The following is a 20,641-nucleotide window of genomic DNA, read 5'->3' on the forward strand; positions in this document are numbered from 1 at the left end:
CATGTTTTGCTACCATTTATTTGCTATATGGTATGTACCCAAAGCATGAGTCAGCTCTGGTGTCCTACCCTCTGGTCCCAGGAGAGAGAGTGGACAAGGAAAGCCCAAGGAGAAGCAACCCCACCATGAGGAAATTGTGGGGGCTGGTAGAGGCAGGGGGAGACCCAGGCATCCTGCTCTGACTTCTAGCAAGTTCTCCTGCCCTTTGAGGGGCTCCCTATCCTCCCATCCAATGGTCCCAGGTGCAGCAATTAGAAACGGGAGGGGAGGAGAAAAAAAGGAAGATGACTCAGTGATGGATGGCGGTATCTCTGCTCTGCATGGCTATTTGGCCCTGGCCATAACTACAGGCAAAACTGGGTGCAGGTGGTCAAGCCGAGGGCTGTGGTATGGAGTGGGTACTCAGTAGGCATGGTTGGCAACATAGAGGGACTGTGCTGCCGCTCCACCATCTTCTCCACCGCCTTCATATTTGCCCTGGGCCGCAAGCCCATTCACCTGGAAAAGGAGAGGGGTAAGTAGGCTGACCCAGCCCATAGGGGCCAAACCCTGCCCAGGCTATAGCCTCTGGATGCTACCCGCTGCCTGGCTACACACTACCTCCCCAACCACCAACCCTAGTTCCCAACCTCGGCCCTCTTGATGAACTCCTCAGTGGCGGCCCCAGCATTATCCCGTTGCCCTCGCCAGGCATTGAGGGCAGATGCCTGCAGAGCACGCCCATAGGAGAAGGTGAGGGCCCAGGGCCGGGGAAGAGGGCAGCGGTTGATAGCATTGAGGTTGAGAGATGCCTCCTCTTCACTCTGACCCCCAGAGAGGAAGGTCACCCCTAGGGTAAAGAAAACAAACTCATTTGCACTCCTTATTTTTCCAGGGTAAGGAACCCCTAAAGCCCACAAAAAGAACCTGAGTATGGATCTCAGGGATAGGAACAGGTTTGGAAGCAGGGTGGTACCTGGGACAGCTGGGGGCACAGTGCGACGCAGGGCAGTGACAGTTGCCATGGCGATCTCCTCTGGGCTATACTTAATGGGACAGGCATGGCCGGGAGTCACCATGTTGGGCTTGAGCAGGGTCCCCTCCAGGTAAACGTGATGGTCACTCAGGGCCTTGTACACTGCAGCCAGGACCTGGGGATCAGAGGAGGTTTACTAAGATTCTGGCCCCTGCCACTTCCAGTACTACTCTCCCTGTCTAGGGGTGAGTGGGCATGACTGTGAGGGTGGGTAAGGTTCAGACTCGCAGGTCTGTTCTGGGATCAAGTAAGAGTGCTTGAGGAAAGTGCCTGCATCTGAGCCAGAGACTGTGGGGAACAGCCTCCGTGTCAGGCTGTCCCTGCCGTATATGTCTGTGCCCACATGTGGACTCACCTTCTCCGTAACATACTGGCAGCGTTTGAGGTCATGGTCTCCATCAGGCAGGATTTCTGGTTCCACAATAGGCACAATCCCATTCTGCAGGTAAGAGCAGAGCAGCTTGGGAGGGGCGGTAGGTAGGATGGAAGAAAGCTGTGTAACCCTCTCCCCACCAGGCACAGAGCACCCATATGACCTCCTCTCACACACAAACACATACCTGCTGGCAGATACTGGCATAGCGGGCCAGCACATTGGCATTCTCCAGAATGGCAAGTGCTGAGGGTGTGCGCTCACTGATTTTCAGCACGCAGCGCCACTTGGCAAAGTCGGCGCCATCCTTCTTGTACTGGGCACAGCGTTCCGAGAGCCCATCCAACCCTGCAGGCATAGTGCCAGCCTCATTACTCTGCCCTTCTTTGCCAGCATCAACCACCCAACAAGACTGTGGTCCTGAAGCCCACCCATCCTGTACCTTGAGTGGTGGTTTCTCCATCAGTCCCAGCTAGAGGCACTACACCCTTGTCAACCTGTAGGGGAAACAGGCAGAGGGCTGAACCCAGGCCGGATTCTCCTTGCCATCTCTCACAGGCACACACCTATTCGCATGCTCAGCCCCCATCCAAAGCCAGTGGCTGCACCTTGATGCCCACGACAATGCCCTTATCCTGGATTGTACGGACGAAGGGGACCCCATTATCATCTTTCTGGTAGAGTGTCTCATGGAAAAAGATGACACCTCCAATGCACTTCTTCACACGGTCATCAGCACTGAATAAGACCTGGCGGTACAACCGGCGGTTCTCCTCCGTGTTCTCCACCCCAATTTGGCTCAGCCGCTTGGCCATGCTGCCTGGGGGCAAACAAAGTAGGGTGTCAAGGTCATCCCCAGGACTCCCTGGCCACCTCTACCCTCACCTAACCACAGGCCCCCACCTACCTACAGATTCATCTGCGGCCAGAATGCCTTTGCCTGGGGCTACAATCCGGAGGGCAATGTCAGACAACTCCTTTTTCTGCTCAGCAGAAAGGGCTGGGTACGAGTTGGGCATGGTGACAGCCCTGTGGAATGGAAACAAGACATAAAAGCTGGACCCCCACCCATCACCTCCTCTGCTTCCTCTCTTGTCCATATGGGCCAAACGACCTTTTCCTTCTCCCCAACAAGCAGGAGCTGGGAACAGAGCATCAGTCCTTGGCAGGGGTCCTGGGCCTTGAAGAGGCACCACAATCCCTCTGACAGCTAACAGGCTTAGGGCCCCAGTTCCCACACCTCCTTTTGTCCCTGGTGGGCACCCTTCCCAGCCCCCGGGTGGGGGTGGGGAGGTGAGCAGCCCCGAAGCTACAGGTCTTCTTAAGAAACTATTGCCCAGACAAAGATGCCAATCCTTCTTTGACTGAATTTGGCCCTTTCTTCAGGTAGACATAAGCCCTGGTCTTTCCAACTTCCCTCCTCATTCTCAGCAGGGCTCTGAGGAATAGTGCACTTACTTCCAAGGCTTCAGAATGAAGCAAAAGCACCCATTACTCCCTCTTCCTTCCACTTCTGGAGGAAAAGGGTGGGAGGAGGGACAGGTAGGAAGTAGGAATGTCACAAAAAATGGCCACAGGCTCCCATAACCTCTTCTTCTATAGCCCAAACCTGACTGCCTAGGCAATCAGCAGATGAGAGCAGAGAATCACAGTTGAAAGAATTGAGGAGAGAGCCTGAGGAAAGGAGGGAGAGATGCAGGAGGAGGGAGAAGCCTAGTGGGGAGGTGACAGGGAGACAGGCTAAATAGCCTGGGTAAAGGACCTAGACTAGGAGGATCAAGAAGGCAGGAGAATTGGAGAGGCAACTCAGCCTAGGAGAGGGAGGAGGCTGAAATTAAAATGGTCTGGATAGTGGGGGTGGGTATAGCTCAGTGGTAGAGCATACTCATGCACGAGGTCCTGGGTTTAATCTCCAGGACCTCCATTTTAAAATTAATTAATTAATTAATTAATGGTCTAGGTGGGAGAGGCTGACCCCAAGGAAAAACCCGGTAAGCAGAGGAAGAGTTGGGATTGGAAAAGCTGAGGTCCAGGCGTGGGCGCTAAGAGGAAGAAGTGCCGTGGGAGAGGCTGAGCCATGGGGTTTCCAGTGGACAGAAAGGAGAGAGAAGATAAGGAGAGAGCTGAGAAGGCACATCAAGGGGCCCCCGGGAGCAAGGCAAGGATGACAGAGAGAAGAGTCAGGGAGAGGAAGCAGCAAGGTTGAGCAGCTCCCTCTTCTCCCTGTGTCTCACCTGTGCGCAGCGAGTTAGCTGCGGCAGCCACAGGAACAGCTCCAGCTCAGGAACGAAAGCTGCTGCGGACCCAACCCTGGCTCCTCTAAAAGAGGCTGCGGATGCCGCAGAGCTACGTGACTCCCCGGTGGGCGGGGCCGGCACGTCCCGGCCCTGGCCACGCCCCCTCCGCAGGACTGGAGTCGGCTGTACGGCCACGCCCATGGGGCGGGGCGACGAGGTGGAGTGACTAGGCTGCCAGAATCTCGGAGGTTGTTGTGAACTGTCCCCCTCGCAGCTCTCAGCTCGTGGAGCCCTGCCATCAGGGTCCCCTGGGCAGGAAATGGCCTTGCCCTCATTTCTGCCACAGTTGCCTTTACCTTGTGCAGGGCACTGTGCTGGATGTTGGGGATGAAGCCTGGTCTGGTGAAGGAGAGGCACCTAAACAATCACCAAGGATGGGATAGTTGGGACAGAGGCACCAACAGGGTGGGGAGTCCAAGACAGGGTACTGAGTAAGGAACTGTTTCTCTGTCCTCACCCACTTATTCACCAGGGCCTACCCCGGAGGGGGATGGAGAAGGTAAGAGAATGAAGCCTTGTCTGTTCCCCACTAGGCTGTGAGCCAGGGAACAAGCAGTCCAGTGCCGAGTATTTGGGGAAGCAAGAAAAGGTGGAGGTGGAGCAGCTGGCTTTGGCTCTGGATGCAGTGGGAGGGGTGTGTGTGGAGTAACCAGGCAGGAGGGCCAAGCTGCCTCTCTCCAGACTTCATTCACCTACCTCCCATCCATGAAATAAGATTCAGTGAGCTTGAAGAAATACACGAAATATACTTTATTTAAATAGCATTAAACATAGCTGGCTCTATGCCAATTGGTCTAGTGTTGGGGTAAAGGAGTACTGCAGGTAAAATCGGTGACACAGATTCCAGCCTTCAGTATCTTAGCTCAGAAATTCCAGCAATCCCTGTAGCTCCTTGCAACCCCTCACGACCTCTGGGATGGACAGCAGAGTCTGGGGAGAGATACAGAAAAGGCAGCTCAGGGTCACAGGCCGAAGGCCCAAGGCTCCTAGCCCTTAGAAGCACCCACCGAGTTAGAGGGGAGAAAATGGAAGCCACAGAGAAGCCTGCAACAGTGAGTCAGGGCCAGCTGTCAGCACAGGCTGGGAACCAGAGCTTTGCTCATCAGTACCTCTGAGGCCAGGCCTATACCAAGAGCCTTAGTTGCATCAACTCCTTCCCTCCCCTTTACCTCATAAATATGCTGAACAATGTCATCTAGTTTCTTTAACTCTTTGTCAGAGCGCCGCAGATTCTCTTCCAGGATGTTTCTCTAAGAAGCAAATAGGGTGCATAAGTGCTATACTTAAAAGAACATAGCTTGTGGGGGAAGGAAAATATGGCAGGGCACTTGCTAGTGGTGACGGGAAATGGCCCTGGAATGGCATGGAAATTCTTACATGGCTCTGGAACTTGACCATCAGTTTTGCCTTCTCATTTTTCATCTCCAGGAACATTACCCTCAGCTTGTCCACCTATAGATATGTCCAGATCAGTAGGGACATAGCATGGGGTTCCCTCTAGCTGCCCAGCTCTTCTGTTAACTCTGAGTCACCTCCTGGGAGAGCCACACTTTCTCCTGGATCCAGTTAGTCGCCATGGGCTGACAGTCAGGGTTCAGCTGGCCTGCCAGTGTCTCTTGAAGCACCTTAGTCTCTGTCTCAGCACGCCGAAGTGAGCGGGTGAGCTGGGTCACCTCTTCTCTAAGGCTCTGGGGATGAGAATGGAGAGGTATTCAACAGCCCTCAGAGGTCCTCTCTATCCTTATCCCATATGCTGAGTAAGGGTAGACCAGAGGACCCAATTCCCACATCTGGGATTCTGGCTACTAGTGACATAGAAGGTGAATGCTGGGCATCATGATGCACATACTATGAGCTCGCCACTCTTGTCTATCTGCTCTAGGATCTTCTCGTTCTGCTGCTGTATCACTTCCTGGAGCTCCTTTTCATTCTGTGAGGGAAAGGGAGGTAAGAAGGCAGCAGAAAAGCTGGTTTCTTTGCAGCCCTTGCCAGAAGACAGGATTTAGTGTCTGACCCATGCTCTGCCCAGGGGATACCACTTGATGACACTCCAGTTCTTCCGCTAGGGCTATGTCAGGCCTGGCACATTTCAGTGTTGAGAGTTCTGCGGGAGTTCCTGACTTCTAGGTCAGCCTAGGAGATCGATCAGCCTGTAGCTGATTCCCTAACATGTGAAATGTCTGACCCCAGAAAGGACAAAACTAGGGCAATGGTTGGAAAATCCCCACCACCCAGATTCCTGGAGAGACAACGGCTCCCAGTGGGCCTGCATAGCTGCCCCAGTTCTTCATCGCCTCACTTCCAGGCCCCTCCTTCACCTTGTAGCGCAAGCACAAGGCCTGGTTCAGCTTCTCTATGTCCGCTTCCTTTGCCTTCTGGGCTTCCTGATGCTGTTCTTCCTGGGCCTGCAGCTGAGCCTGCAGATCACAACTAGGGGAGGGAAGAATTTAGCATTATTCCTCTGCCCCTGAGGGCTGGCTGGGCCCTTGACATAAGGGGCTGCTCACCTGACCCGCCCCCCTCACAAGACTGCCCTCCACTCACATCTTCCGCTGCAGAGTCCTGACAGCTTCTTCTCTGGACTCCTGCAGCAGGGAACACAGGCTCCGGAGCTCCAGAGTCTTAGTACTCATTTCTTCCAGGCTCTTCTCAATGCCTGGGGTTTCTAAAAGAGAAAGTACTAGATAGAGGTAGAGCCCTTTAGCTCTAAAAGGAAGGAGTATGTAGCCATCACTTCCACAACTCTTTTCCATGTTCCCCACCCACCAGATTTGACCGTCCGGAACATTACAGATCCCAAAAGGCAGGAATGAAATGAGCCCAGGTAGAATTGAGGTTTTTAGAGCAAAGCGCTTCTCACTGCTTTAGTCTTTATCATCACTACCAGATCTAGAAATGAGGCAGGATCCCTGGAGCCCATCCTAACCTGTAGGCTGAAGGGAAACCGTTGATGCTACTCTGGTGAAAGCACTCTTGTCACTTCCAAGCAAGGGTGCAGGAGCTGATTCTGGCTCTAAAACAAAAACCGACCATGATTGAGGGCCCCTATGATAACCCAGTAAAGGATCCATCATAACGGAAACCAGGGAGACATAGGTCTGTTGGTGGGCATCTTCAACAACTGCAGATATCAGGAGCAGGGTCACAACTTCCCCACCCCTCAATTCCAGGGCCTTTAACCTTCATCTGCCACTGCTGTCAAGATGCTGCCCAGGAAGGCGCTGTCGGTGAGCAGAGGGTGTTCCTGGGAAGGAGCACAGGCTATGCTTATCGGGAGGGTCTCTGGTTCAGCCTAAGGGCAAAGAAGAAAAAAAGGTCAGCTTCTTTTCAGGGTTAGTGATTTCCCTGAATTTCCAGGTACTCACCAGCCATCTCGTCTAGAATGCTGCTCTATTACCTCTTCTCTATCCTGAACATCTCCATTAGCTCCTTTCCCTGAACTTAATTCTCTTCCACTAAAACAACAATTAAAAAAAAAATCTTCTTCTTACCTTAAATACCCTTTTAGCTATTACCATTTCTCTTTCTCTTCAATTTAAAAACAAAAAAAAAAGAAAAAAACCCCACATTTCTTGCCTAAAATTCTCACCATCTATTGATTCCCTGGCCCACTACACTCAGGTTTCTGCTCCATCATTCCACCAAAGCTTTCATTATTTGGTAAACTAATGGCACCCTTACTTTCAAATGCAATGGACACTTTTCAGCTCTTATTTTACCTGACCTATTTGATGACCGATGACCATGTTGTTTTAGAAACTTCATTTTCTTAGCATCTGGGACATGGCTGTCTCTCCAGAGGTAGGACTCATATCTTTCTGGTTATTTCTTCTCTCTAGCCACAGGTCTTTCTTTAATTCCTTTTGGTTCATCCTTAGCCCCTTTTACACTAATCCATACCTCAAGTGGTCCCACCTCGGGAGCTCCATAAAAACATCCACTTCTACATGGATGACCCTTCAGTCTGTCTCTCTCAATTGGATTCTATCCTTTTCAACATTGTAGGGAAAGTTCTAGCTTATGCAGTAAGACAAGAAAAGGAAATAAAAGGTATATAGATTGGGAAGGAAGAGATAAAACCGTCTTTATTCAAAGATACAACTGGAAGGGAAGAGATGGAAGCCCCAGATCCTACCTCCTCCTTTAGTTTTGTCTGTAGGAAGAGGATTAGACTATGCAGTTGCTTAGTCAGCACCCCCAGCTCTTGGGAATACTGGCGCGTCTTCTTCAGGTCCTGCTGCTGCTTCTCTTTTATGGTGCTGGCCAGTTTATCCCTGAGATAAGGAAGGAACAGAAAAGACGGCCAAAGACCAGATGACCTTCTCTGTACGTCTCTCCAAATCCCAACTCAGAGTTACATTCAAAGAAGGAAACAAGAGGCTCTCGGACCCTTTCACAATTCCCTTCTTGAAGACTTTAGCTTCTAGAAGTGGCCCTCGGAAAGAAAAGCCCTAAGGGGGAAGCACAGAAAGGTAGAGATCTTACTTTAGGTTCTCCACAGTGTCCTTGAGGTCCTCACACTGCAGGCTGCGCTCCCGGAGCACTTCCAAAGTGCTTTTCAACTGACACTCAACTTGGCCCAGCTCCAGGTGAGCAACCTGATTCTCTTGTTCTGCAAACTGGGGAGACAGGAGAAGGAAGGAGGATGGGGGGTGGGGGGTGGGATGTGTCTAAGTGGGAAGATTTTAGAGTCTTGGGAACAGAATGTTTTCCAGTCCACAGTCTCAAACTTCACTTCAATACCATCAGAAAAGAGTCACACTCCTGCCAGATCCCTTGCTCCAAGCCATCTTCCTTACCTCCAGGGTCTCCTTCAGGTCCTGAGCTTCCTTGGCCAGGACAGCCTGTTGTTGCTGCAGCTCTGCCTGCATGTGTTTTAGGGCCATCTCTTCCTTTTGCCATCTGCCAGAAACCTCATGTTAGATCCCACTGGTCCTACATCCTGGGCGCCTACTGCCACAATAACCTGAGAGGAACTCACTGAGCAGCCCGCTCCTCACTGCTCTGGGTAAGCTGGCAGAGCAACTCATCCTTCATGGCCAGGTCCTGGGTACAAAGGGCATGCTGACTCTGTAGGTCTTTTAGCTGACTCTCCATGCTGGCCAGAATCTGCAGCTGAGCCTGGAGATCTAGACCAAAAGCATCCTAATGACACCACGTGGTCAACAGGCCCAAACCTCCCCACACTTCTGCTCCAAAACAAGTGCTCTAGAGCACCTTCTTGCTCTACTGCCAAACCTCAGTCTTATCAGGGTATACATGCTTGCACACATGCGCACACACACACACACACCTGTTGCCAGGCGACTGTTTTCCAACTCTAGTTGTTCTATTTGGCCTTTGCAGTCTTTTAAACATGAAGAGACTTGTTCTAGCTCTCTGGAAACCTAGAGAAAAAAGACATTTTCCTCACACATTTCTTCTTGAATCAAGAGTCCCAAGACTTAGTCCAGATTCTCTTTCTGAACAGGACAGTAAACCACCTTATTCTGGGGTAACAACACTGCAGCAAATAAGGCTGATCCTCAGGAAAAAGTAGAAACAGGAGGAAAGTAGCTGAAAAGGTGCTGAAGGGCAAAGGAAACAACTGGGTCCAAGGCCGTGTCACAGCAAAGGGACTAGATGGTCTCAAAAAACACAGGTGGAAAGAAGACAGGTCCAGGGGAAGAGGCTAATGATACCACACATCAGAAAGGCCTTCTGTAGACAAGGAGGAAACCAGGCCTAAGCAGTACCCACTTCTGGTTTGTACCTGCTGCTTTCCCTCAATTGCAGCATCACGTTCCTGCAGGATCTGCCGGCTCTTGGCTGTGAATTTCTCTGTGAGTTGTTTAACCCGGCTCAGCAAAGCTGTCCATGTTACATACTAACAGGGAAAGCAAATAGGTCAGTAGAGCACACTTGAGACAGGCTCCTAACGGGACTGGCTATGATTTCAGGAGTAGTATAATGGCCCCAAATACTTACATCCAGTTGCATGGACACCCAGTCCTGTTGCAAGGCTGAAGTAAGACTCACTGTCTGCTGAGCCAATTCTTCTTGCTCAGTATGAAGCCCCACCTACACGAGAAGGATTGCTGATAGAGGGGCCCTTCCCGCTGGATACAGGGAAGAGGGGGTATGTGACCATCCTCCCCATGTATCAGCATGTATCTCGGGAGGGAAAATGATCTCAGTTACCAGTTGGGTCTGGGTCTCCTTCAAAAGGCCTCTGAATTCCCCCATGGATGCCAGGTCCTGTTCCAAATGGCTGATGCGCTGGCTGGCGTGTGCACAGAAAGCCTCTAACACTGTCTCTGCCTGTTTAGAGAAGAGGTTGTGAGGACATCCTTGGCAAAGGAAGGAAACAACACAAAAAGCCACAACTATCCATCACATCAGGAGTTTAGGTCATTATTCCCCAGGGCAGGCAGTTCTTCAGCCACCCATCTATGTCTCAAGTCAATTTGTATTCCCATAGGAACCCTTGGGAAGAAACCTCTCATATCTAGGAATGAAAGACTGACATCTTACCACATCCTTGCCTCTGAGAGCCATTTCCTCCCTGCACTTTGCCTCCTCCCTTTCTGCTTGGAGACTCTGGAGCCTTGCCCTCAACTTCTTCAACACATCAAAACAGCAGGAGACCAAGGTTTCTGCACGCAGAGACTACAAGATAAGAATCAGATGCTGTGTCTGGTTCCTTTATTTGACTGAACTTCAGTCCCAACAGAGGCCTCTTTCTTCATCATGCTGCTTACCTCCTGACTCAGAGTAGTTCTATCTTCATCTAAGTGTAACAGAGAGAGGTGAAGCAAGGATATCAGCTCTTTAGAGACCAGCACACATGACTGCTGTAGAGGGAAAGATGGTTGGGCTAGATCAGATAAAGTCATTAAGCAGGAAGTAAGTAGGGACACTGGGGAGGAAAGCCATGCACCCAACTTCAAGCTTCCAATAAGGAAGAGATGTTCTTAACAAAAGGAAATCTCCCTTCTGCTTCTCCCAGAGAAGCAGACTGCCACAGCTGAGTACCACCATCTGCTAACCACCCTCGAGTCTCCATTCTTGATCTTCCCAGGAGACCTAGCAATGGTATAAGGTCAATCAACACTTACCATGACACTCCTGGCCTGTTGCAGAGCCTGTCCAATCTCCTGGCGCTCCTGAAGATGCTGGGGTTTCTTACTCACCTAGCCGGAGAAAGAGAATTGTTCCTTTTGCATAGGCTACATGCACTACCAGCAGCTCACTCCCCCTCCCACTCACTGAGACACAGAAGCCAAGTCAGAAAAAAAAAAAATCCAGAGATAGGTAAAAAAAACTTCCTTTTTAAAGTAACATTTTTTTCTGATTATAAGGATAATGCATACTTATTTTAAAATTTTACAAATAGAAAAGTGAATAAAATAGAAAAAGAAATCATTAATAATTTCATCATCTAGAAGCAGTAGTTTTTAACCAACATTATAGCACCCACCCTAAAAGATTTTAATACACTTCCACACCAGATTTCCTTGCTATTGGGATTTGCTATTAATTGATGAGTATGTTACTTTACTCAAGTGTCAGGGGAAAAAAAAAGTTGTAGACTACTGATTTAGAAAGAAATGACCATATTCAGTAAATTCTAAGATGATTATCTTTTTATATTTTAAATGAGTATGCATCTTAATAGTGATAATGTCTTAGATTTGATGAAAGACAGTAATGCTTAAGAAAAACCACAAATGAGATTATAATATATAAATAAATTTGAGGTCCTGCTTTTATTACTCAATTTTATTATACTAATGTTATTTAGCCCTGAGTTTATATTCACTCTCCTTATTGGAGCAGCCATGTGCTTTAGGGGGAAATATCAAAGTGGAGTACCACCCATTTTTAACTTCAGCTTATATTTTACCTTACACCAAAGCCTCTCAGCGATTATGTGAATTCGGATTTCCTTTCTTTAAAAATCATGAACTTACATTAAACTTATCCATCTTTATCCATCTTTTTAAAAACTCTTCATAAATCTTTTAAATGACTGTAGAATATCCCATCATATGGGTGCACCATTTTTTTTTCATTATTTAAAAAAAGTTATCTTTGTACAGAATTTTTTTTCCCTTAGGATACATCCCTAGAAGTGGAGTTACTGGGTCAAAAAGTCTGGACTGCTTTAAGGGTCCTATAACGCCTTCAAAAAAGATTAAACCAATTTATACCCTACTGACAATAGGACAATGCTTATCACCATTATCTATTTTATTCTTTCCTATTTTGTTAGAAGAAAATAGCATCTTATTGTTGCAATTTGCATTTCTCTGGTTACCAATAATGGTAACATTCTCTAACATTTCTTATTCATTTTTATTACTTCACTCTCTAGTTCACTTCCACTTACTAGTTCATTATCTTGGGTCAGATGAAAGCTTAGTGTGATATGTAGTATAGATAAGTATAATCTCAAAGGCAGCAGAACCACAGAAAGACTCTGAAGTTCTGAGAGAAAAGTGGGAAGCTTTTGTTACTGCTGCAAGGCAGCCATCATCTATGAAAAAGCCTAGCGCTGGAGCAGCAGTGCTGAGTCACGATGTTGCGGCAGTCTGGATTTAAGGGGGCAGAGCTCTTGGAGTTCACTGCTCCTTTCCTCAGCAAAGCAGTCATCAGTTCCTGCTGTGTTGTGCAAAGAGTGCCCCCTGAGCCCTGGACAGGGCACACATACTGCTCAGAGCTGGGCAGTCAGGCAGGTGATGAGATTAGTGTGAATGAGGCAGCCAAGCAGCAAGGACCTGGCTCTGTGATGGGGAATGGCTGAAGGTTCTGTCATTTCCTCTCTTTGGTTCTGCTTCAGTGGTCTCCAAAAGGATTTGGCAAGCTTCAAGGAAAGAGGATATAAGGCCAACACAGGGATGGCGAAAAAGTCAAGGACAAGAGGAAAGGATACAAAAATTAGATAACACAGGAAAGAAACTGAGCAGCCAGAAGAATGATGAGCCTATGGCTTCCACGATTTTGGCAAAAGGTAAAGTCATTATTTTGAGGATATTTTCAATCCAAAGGAGGTCTTGGGTTTTGGGAGACCATCTCTTCTTAGTAGCAGCCACCTATTACCTCAACAGCCAGAACACTCAGGCTCTCAATTCCTTCCTGACACGTTCCCTTACTTCCATGGCCTGTGTCATCAAAGCCAGAGTCCTCTAGAAAAAGTCTTTAAACTGGTTCCCTCTCATATCTCCTACAGTAATTTTGAAAGAGTGAGTATCCTTAAGTTTAAATTGTTACAAAGGCCATAATTTCCACCATATTATAAATATTGATAGTTTGAAATAGAACTGTTAAATCACTCATAAATATACACTATGGTATAAATATACCCAATGGTATAAATATGACATATACCATAATGACTGAAAACTATTTGATACCTTTAAAAATTACATGAACAAGCTCTTCTTTAACAGTCAGAAATTTTATATCATCCCCTCTTCCCCTTGAACCTCTAATTTTAATCCTCTCAGAATTTTAGCCTAATGTAATATATTTTTACATTTTGAAGTCTATTATTAATTAATATCTCTACAACAAGGATATATTGTACAACACGGAGAATACAGCCAATATTTTATAGTAACTATAAATGGACTATAACCTTTAAAAATTATATCACTGTTCTGTACATCTGTAACTTATATAACATTGTACATCAACTATACTTCGATAAAAAATCAGAAAAAAAAGAAAAGAAATTTTTAAAAGTTCATCTAAATTTAAATTAAAATTCTTTTTAAGTTTCCCTGACCATAAGACATTAAGTAAAAAATTTTCTTTTGAATGAAGAAATATTTCCATCAGTTGTATACTAATCACTGTAATAATATAATTTTTAATAAAATCATAAAAATATTCAGTAAAATTTTATTGGGAATCACCTATTAATGAAATGGATGGAGCTTCCTTCCACTTACTAGTTCATGTGTCTGTGGATTACTATAATTCCTACAGTAAGATGTGGTTCAGCAACAATTCTATGCCTATTGTCCATTTTTATAGATGTAAAATTTTGTGAGAAAACTTCTTCACATAAATAATGGTAATAAGTAGGAATGAAAGAAGGCATGCCACCCAATTCTAGGTGCTCCTTTGGAGATATATGCCAAAAATCTTGTAGTGAACTCCATCAAAAAATTTTAATGATCCACTGACATAATTAAAGTCAACTCCTTCAATTTTGTTGAAAGCATGCAAAAATGCCATGTTACATAATCATTGCAGTCAATTGCTTTCTCAGCATGTGTACAAATATTTTCTCTTGTCCTTTGAATGCTATCCCTTCACAACGTAAGATTAAGGACAGGTAGAAATATGCTCCTTTTTTAGTAAAGTCAGTAAAGTGGGCAAGGGCAACTGAGAAAAGGGAAGTAGGAAAGAAAAAAATTAGTAAAGAGTGCATTTGGAAGACAAAGATCTAGAAACTGATTCCTCTGAAACTTTCCTTGCTTGCATTCCTTGGAAAGTTTTGATGTACCCCAGGGGTACAGTGAGTACCCACAGCTCTAAGGGATTTTCCAGACCCTTAACTTTAATATATATTCTAAGAGTGTTCACTGGGATCCTCCACACTTTGGAAGGAACCTTCTTACCCCACTGGGAGGGGTGTCAGTCTGTGCACTGCTGTCCTGAACTTCTGGGCGAGGGCTAGTCAGCTGGCTCTTCCAGTCCCGCAGCTGGCGGGAGAGAATCTCCAGAATGATAAGAGAGTTCAGCAGGTTATCTTCCAGGTCATGTCGAGACAGGGCAGTCAGATCTGGAGGACGGCTGCAGCAGGAAGAGAAGAACATGAGAAGAAGAACGAAAGGGATGGGAGAGGCAGGTCAAGGTGAATGAAGCCCTGGAGCACAAAGATACAGGGACACTTACCCCCACAGGAGGTGCTCTGTCTCAGAAGTACTGTCCTTGGTGCCCACCAAGCCTGTCTGGGATGTGTTTGTACTCTTCTCCTGTTGTGTTGGGGGAGTAAACCAAGTCCCCACCGAGCAAACAGAGAAAGGGGTAGTGCCAATCGCAGCATCCCGAAACGCAGAGGGAAGTGATAAGCTCTGGCGGAGATTTTCCAGCATGACAGAGGTATTTACACCCTTTTCCAGCCAGGCCAGGGGGGACATCCAAGGCCCTGTATCAGAGATGGGAATCCTACCAGCATCTTCCATGGCAGGCTCTGGAGCTGCCTGAGATTCCATTTCTCCTGGATTTGGGGTCAGGCATGTGGATGGAATATCTTCCATATTTGAGATAGGTGCTTGATCTCCCAATTCAGCCTCCTCGGGGAGTGTGGGAAAGCTCATTTCTCTCTCCTCTACAGCTCTGTGCTCTACAAATTCCTCCTCTGGGTCCACATGACTGACAGGAAAATCTGTTGCTAAGGCAGTTGAAGGGGAAAGCCAGAGCACAGAAGAAGGCAAGAAAGCATTACTTTCAGAAGGGACTACGTCCTCAGGTACAGCCTCAGTGCTACTGTCCTTCAGGCTTTCCTTGGAGCAGTGTAGCTGTTGCTCAGAACAGGGATTTGGTGGGTACTCTAAGAGATGAGATGGAGGATCCTGAAATATAGGTTTCTCACGCAGAGCAGGAACAATTTCTGAAAAGTTGTCTTCCTTGCAGGGTGCCACCTCCTTTCTCAGCAGGTCTCCTGGCCTCAAGGGCTCATCTAGAGAGAAGCTGTATGTCTCTGCCACGGCATCTAAATGGGCCTCAAGTATAATGTCTTGCTGCTGCCCCCCTGGAGACGGCACAAGGACCATGGTTTTATCCACATTGTCATCCAGTGGGTCTACAGCTTCCTCAGATGTTTTGGGAGTAGAGTTGGTTTGGGGCATCAGATTTAGGGGCTGCTCATCTGATTCATGTTGACAAGCTTCAAGCCACTTTGAGGAATGGCTGAACTGTTCTGAAGAGGAGTCTATCTTCTTAGCATTGACAAAATCCAGTGGAGATAAGTTGTTGCTGTCTTCCTGCAAACAGAAACAAAAGTAGTTGACTAAGACAGTCAATTCTGGTTCTCAAAGTACAATTATGGGTGCAGGATACTGTCTGAACTCAAAAAAGGAAAGAGTTCTCATTACCTTTGCTTAGGTAAAAAGTTGGCTAAGACTTGCTACGTACTACAGAGACCTAGTACAAAAGCTGGGAAGCCCTTTGGGGTCCTTCCAAGTGAACAGGTCACAGTATAAACAAGGCTAAAATAATCTATCCATAACATGGGGAGATGGTAGCTTGAAAGTGACCCCACTCTTCTCCAATCCTAACTCAAATTCACTTCTATGGGACTAGGTAGGAAGGGTCCCTGGGTCAAGTTCTGCCAAAATCTAGAGTTGGTATATGATTTTCTTCCTTTTGGAGCAGATGAGAAACTGGGGACTAGAGTTAGAGAGCACTTGGCCCACAGAGATCCATGGACCCTAGGGAGAAAGGGCAGCATCAACCTGTGCCAGTGACCTAGTTAGTCTCCTTCGCCCTGAAAGCTGAGGGTGTCCTGAACACATGGCTTGAAGCAATTCAACTCTTGGGAGTTGAAGAGTTCTAGCCTTTTTAGCAGAGGATAATGAAGAGCAGAAAGACCTCTTCCTGGTGTGCCCAGATAAGGGACTGACAAGCTCCCTGCTGCTGGTTCACAGGGACAAAGACCACTGCACTCTCTACCATTTGTAGGGTTGCTAGTCCTGAGACTCAATGAACATGAAGGAAAATAGGAATGTACTTAAGTGGACCTAGTAGCCAGAGAAAGGACAAACCTAAGATAGTTAGGAAAGGTAGACCCTACCAAAACACAGCTGATGGAAGAAACACATGTCTATTTGAACCAAAAACTATATGAATATGTAAGAAGATCTGAGTACAACTCATATACACAAAGATGTTCTGGAAATAATAAATATAATTTTTAAACAAAAAATTTCAGTAATATGAATTGAAAGAGGATGATCAGAGTTGAGACTGGAATTACTGGGCTGGACAATCAAGTGGGAGAAATATCTTAAAAACAAAAATAAAAAGAAATGTAAATCTGAGAGAAAAGCTAAAAGAATTGGAAGCTAAATCCAGCAAACCTAACATGTGAATAAAAGAAGTTCCAGGAGAAAAGAGAACATGTACAGGTGAGGCACTGATTAACAAGTATTAGAAGAAAATTTCTCTAAGGTAAAGAAAGAGCTGAGTTTGCATTATGAAATGTCTCACCAAGTTCCAAGCAGGATTGACAAGAAACAATAAAATTTCTGAATTATCAGGAAAACAAAACTATTTTAGAAGCTTTAGCTAAAAAGACCATTTACCAAAAAAAAAAGAAAGAAAGAAAAAAGAAAAAATTAGACTTACATGAGGTGATGTGGGGAAATGGAAATCCTCATATAATGCTGGAGAAAATATGAATTCTAATAGCTATTTTAGATAGCGATCTGGCAAAATTTATTAAAATTAAAAATATCTTTTCTTCAAACCAATAATCCAACTCCTGAAAATGTATCTCATTGAAATAAAAGTATCAGTACAAAGATATTTATGTTAGCATTGTTTGCAGAAGCAAAAAAAGTGGAAAAATAAATGACCATTTATGAATAAATTATGATCCATGCATACTATAGTATCTTATGAATTATTTCTACGCCAGTTGACATGGAAGAATTTAAACCACATTACTAATGAGAAAAGCAGCATGCAGAGAAATATATAGTCAATCCTCATTTCTCTCAAGACCTTTCACAAAAGTACAAATTAGTGAGGGCAATTCTAAAAGGGGAACTAACTATGGTGGCCCGTGTCCTGCCTTCCAGTGGTGTAACTTGACCCCTGAGGAGTTTTGACTACCTCTCATTCTTGCAGCTGACTTCTCCATAAGTGAATCCCTATTAGAGAGAGACCACGAGTCAAAGTGATAGTACTTCTATCACTTTGATAGACTGAAGTAGGGAGGAGGTGATAAAAACTCACAGCTAAATAGAGGTGCCGGTTCTCAGTGGATTTCTTCTAACCACCCCAGGGCATCTCTCTGTTGGCCTGAATAGCTGTAAATGGATGTCACCGAGGTAGAAAACATCATTACCGTTATTAATTACGTTCAAGCCCTGGCCCTCTGTTCCTCTGAGCTCTCGGCCTCGGCAAGGAGCCCAGTCGAGAAGCTAGCTGGGCAGGCGAATCTCACCTGCAACCCCAGTTTGCACAGTGGTGGGGTTGGCGAGGATCCCCCAATAGGGGGCCCTTTTCCAGAGCTGGTGAGGGCACCAGGCTGCAGGATAAGTTCTCGGAGAGGTGTTCTCATAGCTGGTTTTCCCTAAGAAAGATAAAATGTGATAAAGCCTGAGCTCTGCCAGCCTGCCCTAAGAAGCTCTCCTCCCTCCCTAAGAAGCTCACGAGCAATAAGCAGAGTACGCTCCAACCCCAGTCCTCCGAACATCAGGACCAGAAAGACTCCACACGCCCCCCGCCCTCCGCCCCAGGCTGGACCCAACTTTTCACCACGCTCGGCACTGCCAGCGCCTCCGCCCCGAAACCCCAGCCCAGCTCTCTCTCTCTCTCTCTCCATGAGGCCCTTCCACTCACCGGTTGGGGCGAAGGCGACAGGATAAGATTTAGTTTTTTCACCCGCCACATCTTCAACGCATAACGCTAGGCGATCACCTCCCGGACCCTAGAGGTGACGCCATGCTCACCCGCCGTCTTTATTTGAACCTGCTCCGCGCTTCCCGATTGGCTGTGAGGCCTCAGTGCGTCCAGCGGGCGCGGGGCGGGGCCTGCGTTGGCCCCGCCCTGGCCAAGGTGCGCTCGCTGGCGGCTGATTCCCCCACCATCTACGCGGGCGGCAGTTGGGACGCGCCCCAGGCCCAAGGCGCCGGGTATTCCTGCCTCACCTCGGCGAGGGCTCCCAGGTAGCTGGACAGTAGAGGAGTCCATCCCTAGTGCTTCCAGTAAGCCACCCTAACACTATCGGGAAAGCTGCCTTCGCCGGCTGGCCTTAGGAAGTCTCTCCTCAGGTTTCCCTGAGGAAAACCAGTTACCTCAGCCCTGACCAAGGAGCCGGCCTGAGGTCTAGAAGGGAAGGTGAGTGGGAAGTTTTTCACGTAGGCTGGTTGGTCCGCGCATAGGTCCTGCGTCTGCGTTGGCCTGAGGTGTGGTTCTCAAGCTGCGCTGTAATTTAGCCTTTTCAGGATTTCCGGTGTTTTCTTGGGACTTCCCTCAGAACCGGCTACAAGTTTAACAGTAATAGGTCACAAGCACTGAGCACTTATTAGGCACCTGGCACTCTGCCAAAAGGCTTTAATCCTTTTTGTTTGTTTTGGTTTATTGGGCTGGGTAACTAGGTTTTATTTACTTATTTTTAACGGACGTACTGGGGATTGAACCCAGACTAAGCATGAGCTCTACCACTTTAGCTATCCTCAAAAGCCTTTTATACGTAAACTTCCTTTAATCCCCACAAGGGCCTATGAAGTAGGTACCGGAAATATCCCCATTTTACAGATGAAGGAACTGAGTCACAAATAATGTCTTTTGCCCAATGCCCCACAGGTAGCAAATGGTCGAGTCAAGCGAGCAACCCACACTAACAACATACTAAGGATTCTACTGTCGCTTGAATCCCCTCAGTGCGGGAAATTAGCTACCGTAGATGGAGCTGATTTTTGGCAACAGCCTAAAGGTAAGTATTTAGAGTTATAGTTTATGATAAATTATGTTCCTTTTAACACTCCCAGCACCTTATTTACACTCTGAGGTCTTAATGAATTTGGAAAAGGCAATAATCCAAACAGGAAAAACTGTATTATTAACTACAAGGCTCTCAGGGGAGGGGCTCCTCTAGAACTGTGTTGTCCAGTACCGTAGCCAGTAGCCACATGTGGCTATTGAGCACTTCAAATGTGGCTAGTCCAAATTGAGATGTGTTATAGGTGTAAAATACAAACTGAATTTCGATGACTTTGTATGAAAAAAAAGGATGTAAAATATCTTATTTTTAAATATTGATTACATGTTGAAACATTTTAGATAGATCAGGTTAAATTACATTAAAATTAATTTCATCTTTCTTTCTACCTAATTTTTAATGTGACTACTAGCAAATTTTAAATTATTTATGAGACTTATATTATTTCTATTGGACAACACCACTCTAAAAACATAATGGCCCCAGCCTAAAGGCAGTAAAGATAACAGTTGTTTGAATGGAAAACTGGGAGAAAAACAACATAAGAACACAAACTTGAGCCTGGGATTCCCCAAGACTCAGCAGAGGGAATCCCAAGGTATATGTACTTCTAGTCAATCCAAAAGATCCAGCAAATAAAATAAGGGTGAAGGGGCAGAAAAACCAAGACAGAAAACTCTTTAAGTGCCGGTAGTGAAAGCTTATTATAGAAAGTGTGACTTGGAATGAATGGTTAGTCCTTGCTGCAGTTGGTATGTCAGATGTCAGGTGAGTAGCCAAAGGGATATGTTGCTTCCAGCAGCAAATTAGGAGGTATGTGGAGAGGTAGAGGAAGGGAAAATACTATTGTAAATAGGCAACATAAGCAGAATTAATTTGTTGGTGTTTTGTATGATTTTTTTTAATTTGGTGTTTTTCAAATGATAAAAAATAGATGCTTGTAGCAAATGAAACAATACAATGCAAAGACATATTAAAGGCAAAGCCTCCTCCATCCATTATACCCACTTGAGATAAACAATAGTGTGTATACATTTACAAAAACATATGTGTGCACACACATATACACACATTTTGTTTTTATTTTTTTCCCCCAAATTAATTGATGTGCAAACTGGGGTCTATGGGGTTGAGGCCTAGTGCCTTTTTTTCCCCTTTTCTTTACACTTGCATTACTCCTCTCTCCCTTCCAGGTTTTCTTTTTCACATTGTCTCCCTCTTTCTGTCTCTGTCTCTGTCTCTATCTCTCTCTCACTCTCTCTCTCTCACACACACACGAGGAAGAAAGCATT

General features: G+C 46.4%; 2 protein-coding genes and 1 long non-coding RNA gene across 11 annotated transcripts in view; 1 reads left to right on the forward strand and 2 right to left on the reverse strand.

Moving 5' to 3' along the window:
* On the reverse strand, positions 1 to 3,759 carry ALDOC (aldolase, fructose-bisphosphate C). The gene is made up of 9 exons (XM_006211955.4): positions 3,623 to 3,759; positions 2,296 to 2,417; positions 1,997 to 2,208; positions 1,831 to 1,885; positions 1,576 to 1,736; positions 1,371 to 1,454; positions 956 to 1,130; positions 630 to 829; positions 1 to 498 (listed from the first exon to the last, which is right to left on the reverse strand). Exons 2-9 carry the CDS (start codon positions 2,405 to 2,407, stop codon positions 403 to 405), a joined length of 1,095 nt encoding a protein of 364 aa, XP_006212017.1. The 5' UTR covers positions 2,408 to 2,417; positions 3,623 to 3,759; the 3' UTR covers positions 1 to 402.
* Positions 3,760 to 4,420: 661 nt separating this feature from the next.
* Positions 4,421 to 18,402, reverse strand: SPAG5 (sperm associated antigen 5). 2 transcript variants are annotated; one of them, XM_006211954.3, is made up of 24 exons: positions 18,248 to 18,400; positions 17,850 to 17,978; positions 14,573 to 15,663; positions 14,296 to 14,470; positions 10,783 to 10,857; positions 10,426 to 10,518; positions 10,199 to 10,333; positions 9,866 to 9,985; positions 9,653 to 9,745; positions 9,438 to 9,551; positions 8,979 to 9,072; positions 8,667 to 8,814; positions 8,485 to 8,587; positions 8,171 to 8,304; positions 7,821 to 7,959; positions 6,866 to 6,977; positions 6,612 to 6,698; positions 6,230 to 6,350; positions 6,004 to 6,115; positions 5,535 to 5,615; positions 5,218 to 5,373; positions 5,063 to 5,137; positions 4,855 to 4,935; positions 4,421 to 4,615 (listed from the first exon to the last, which is right to left on the reverse strand). In XM_006211954.3, the coding sequence occupies exons 1-24, from the start codon at positions 18,296 to 18,298 to the stop codon at positions 4,544 to 4,546; spliced, it is 3,591 nt and encodes a 1,196-aa protein (XP_006212016.2). In that variant the 5' UTR covers positions 18,299 to 18,400; the 3' UTR covers positions 4,421 to 4,543. The 2 variants fall into 2 exon arrangements, with proteins under 2 accessions (XP_006212016.2, XP_031541186.2); XM_031685326.2 differs by lacking the exon at positions 17,850 to 17,978 and having other exon boundaries at positions 18,248 to 18,402.
* An 82-nt stretch (positions 18,403 to 18,484) lies between these two features.
* LOC116283670 (uncharacterized) overlaps positions 18,485 to 20,641 on the forward strand; it is a 29,447-nt gene continuing 27,290 nt past the window's right edge. For 3 of the 8 annotated variants that reach the window (XR_012059686.1, XR_012059685.1, XR_012059683.1), the window contains exons 1-2: positions 18,485 to 18,745; positions 19,214 to 19,343. This is a non-coding gene — a long non-coding RNA (uncharacterized lncRNA). The remainder of the gene's footprint in view (positions 18,746 to 19,213; positions 19,344 to 20,641) is intronic. The other 5 variants (XR_012059688.1, XR_012059682.1, XR_004193321.2 and 2 more) reach the window with 3 other exon arrangements.

Source organism: Vicugna pacos, chromosome 16 (genome assembly GCF_048564905.1).
Source record: "Vicugna pacos chromosome 16, VicPac4, whole genome shotgun sequence".
Taxonomy (NCBI): domain Eukaryota; kingdom Metazoa; phylum Chordata; class Mammalia; order Artiodactyla; family Camelidae; genus Vicugna; species Vicugna pacos.

Bases quoted from the DNA above. Each gene is read 5' to 3' on its own strand.
- ALDOC (XM_006211955.4), bottom strand. From the start codon at position 2,407: ATGCCCAACTCGTACCCAGCCCTTTCTGCTGAGCAGAAAAAGGAGTTG. The intron at 1,886-1,996 runs GTGCAGCCACTG...TTTCCCCTACAG, and splicing joins GCATTGTCGTGGGCATCAAG to GTTGACAAGGGTGTAGTGCC. The intron at 499-629 runs GTTGGGAACTAG...CTCCTTTTCCAG, and splicing joins AGTTCATCAAGAGGGCCGAG to GTGAATGGGCTTGCGGCCCA.
- SPAG5 (XM_006211954.3), bottom strand. From the start codon at position 18,298: ATGTGGCGGGTGAAAAAACTAAATCTTATCCTGTCGCCTTCGCCCCAA. The intron at 17,979-18,247 runs GTGAGTGGAAGG...TATCTTTCTTAG, and splicing joins TGTCGCCTTCGCCCCAACCG to GGAAAACCAGCTATGAGAAC. The intron at 9,552-9,652 runs GTAAGTATTTGG...TTTCCCTGTTAG, and splicing joins GGGTGTCCATGCAACTGGAT to TATGTAACATGGACAGCTTT.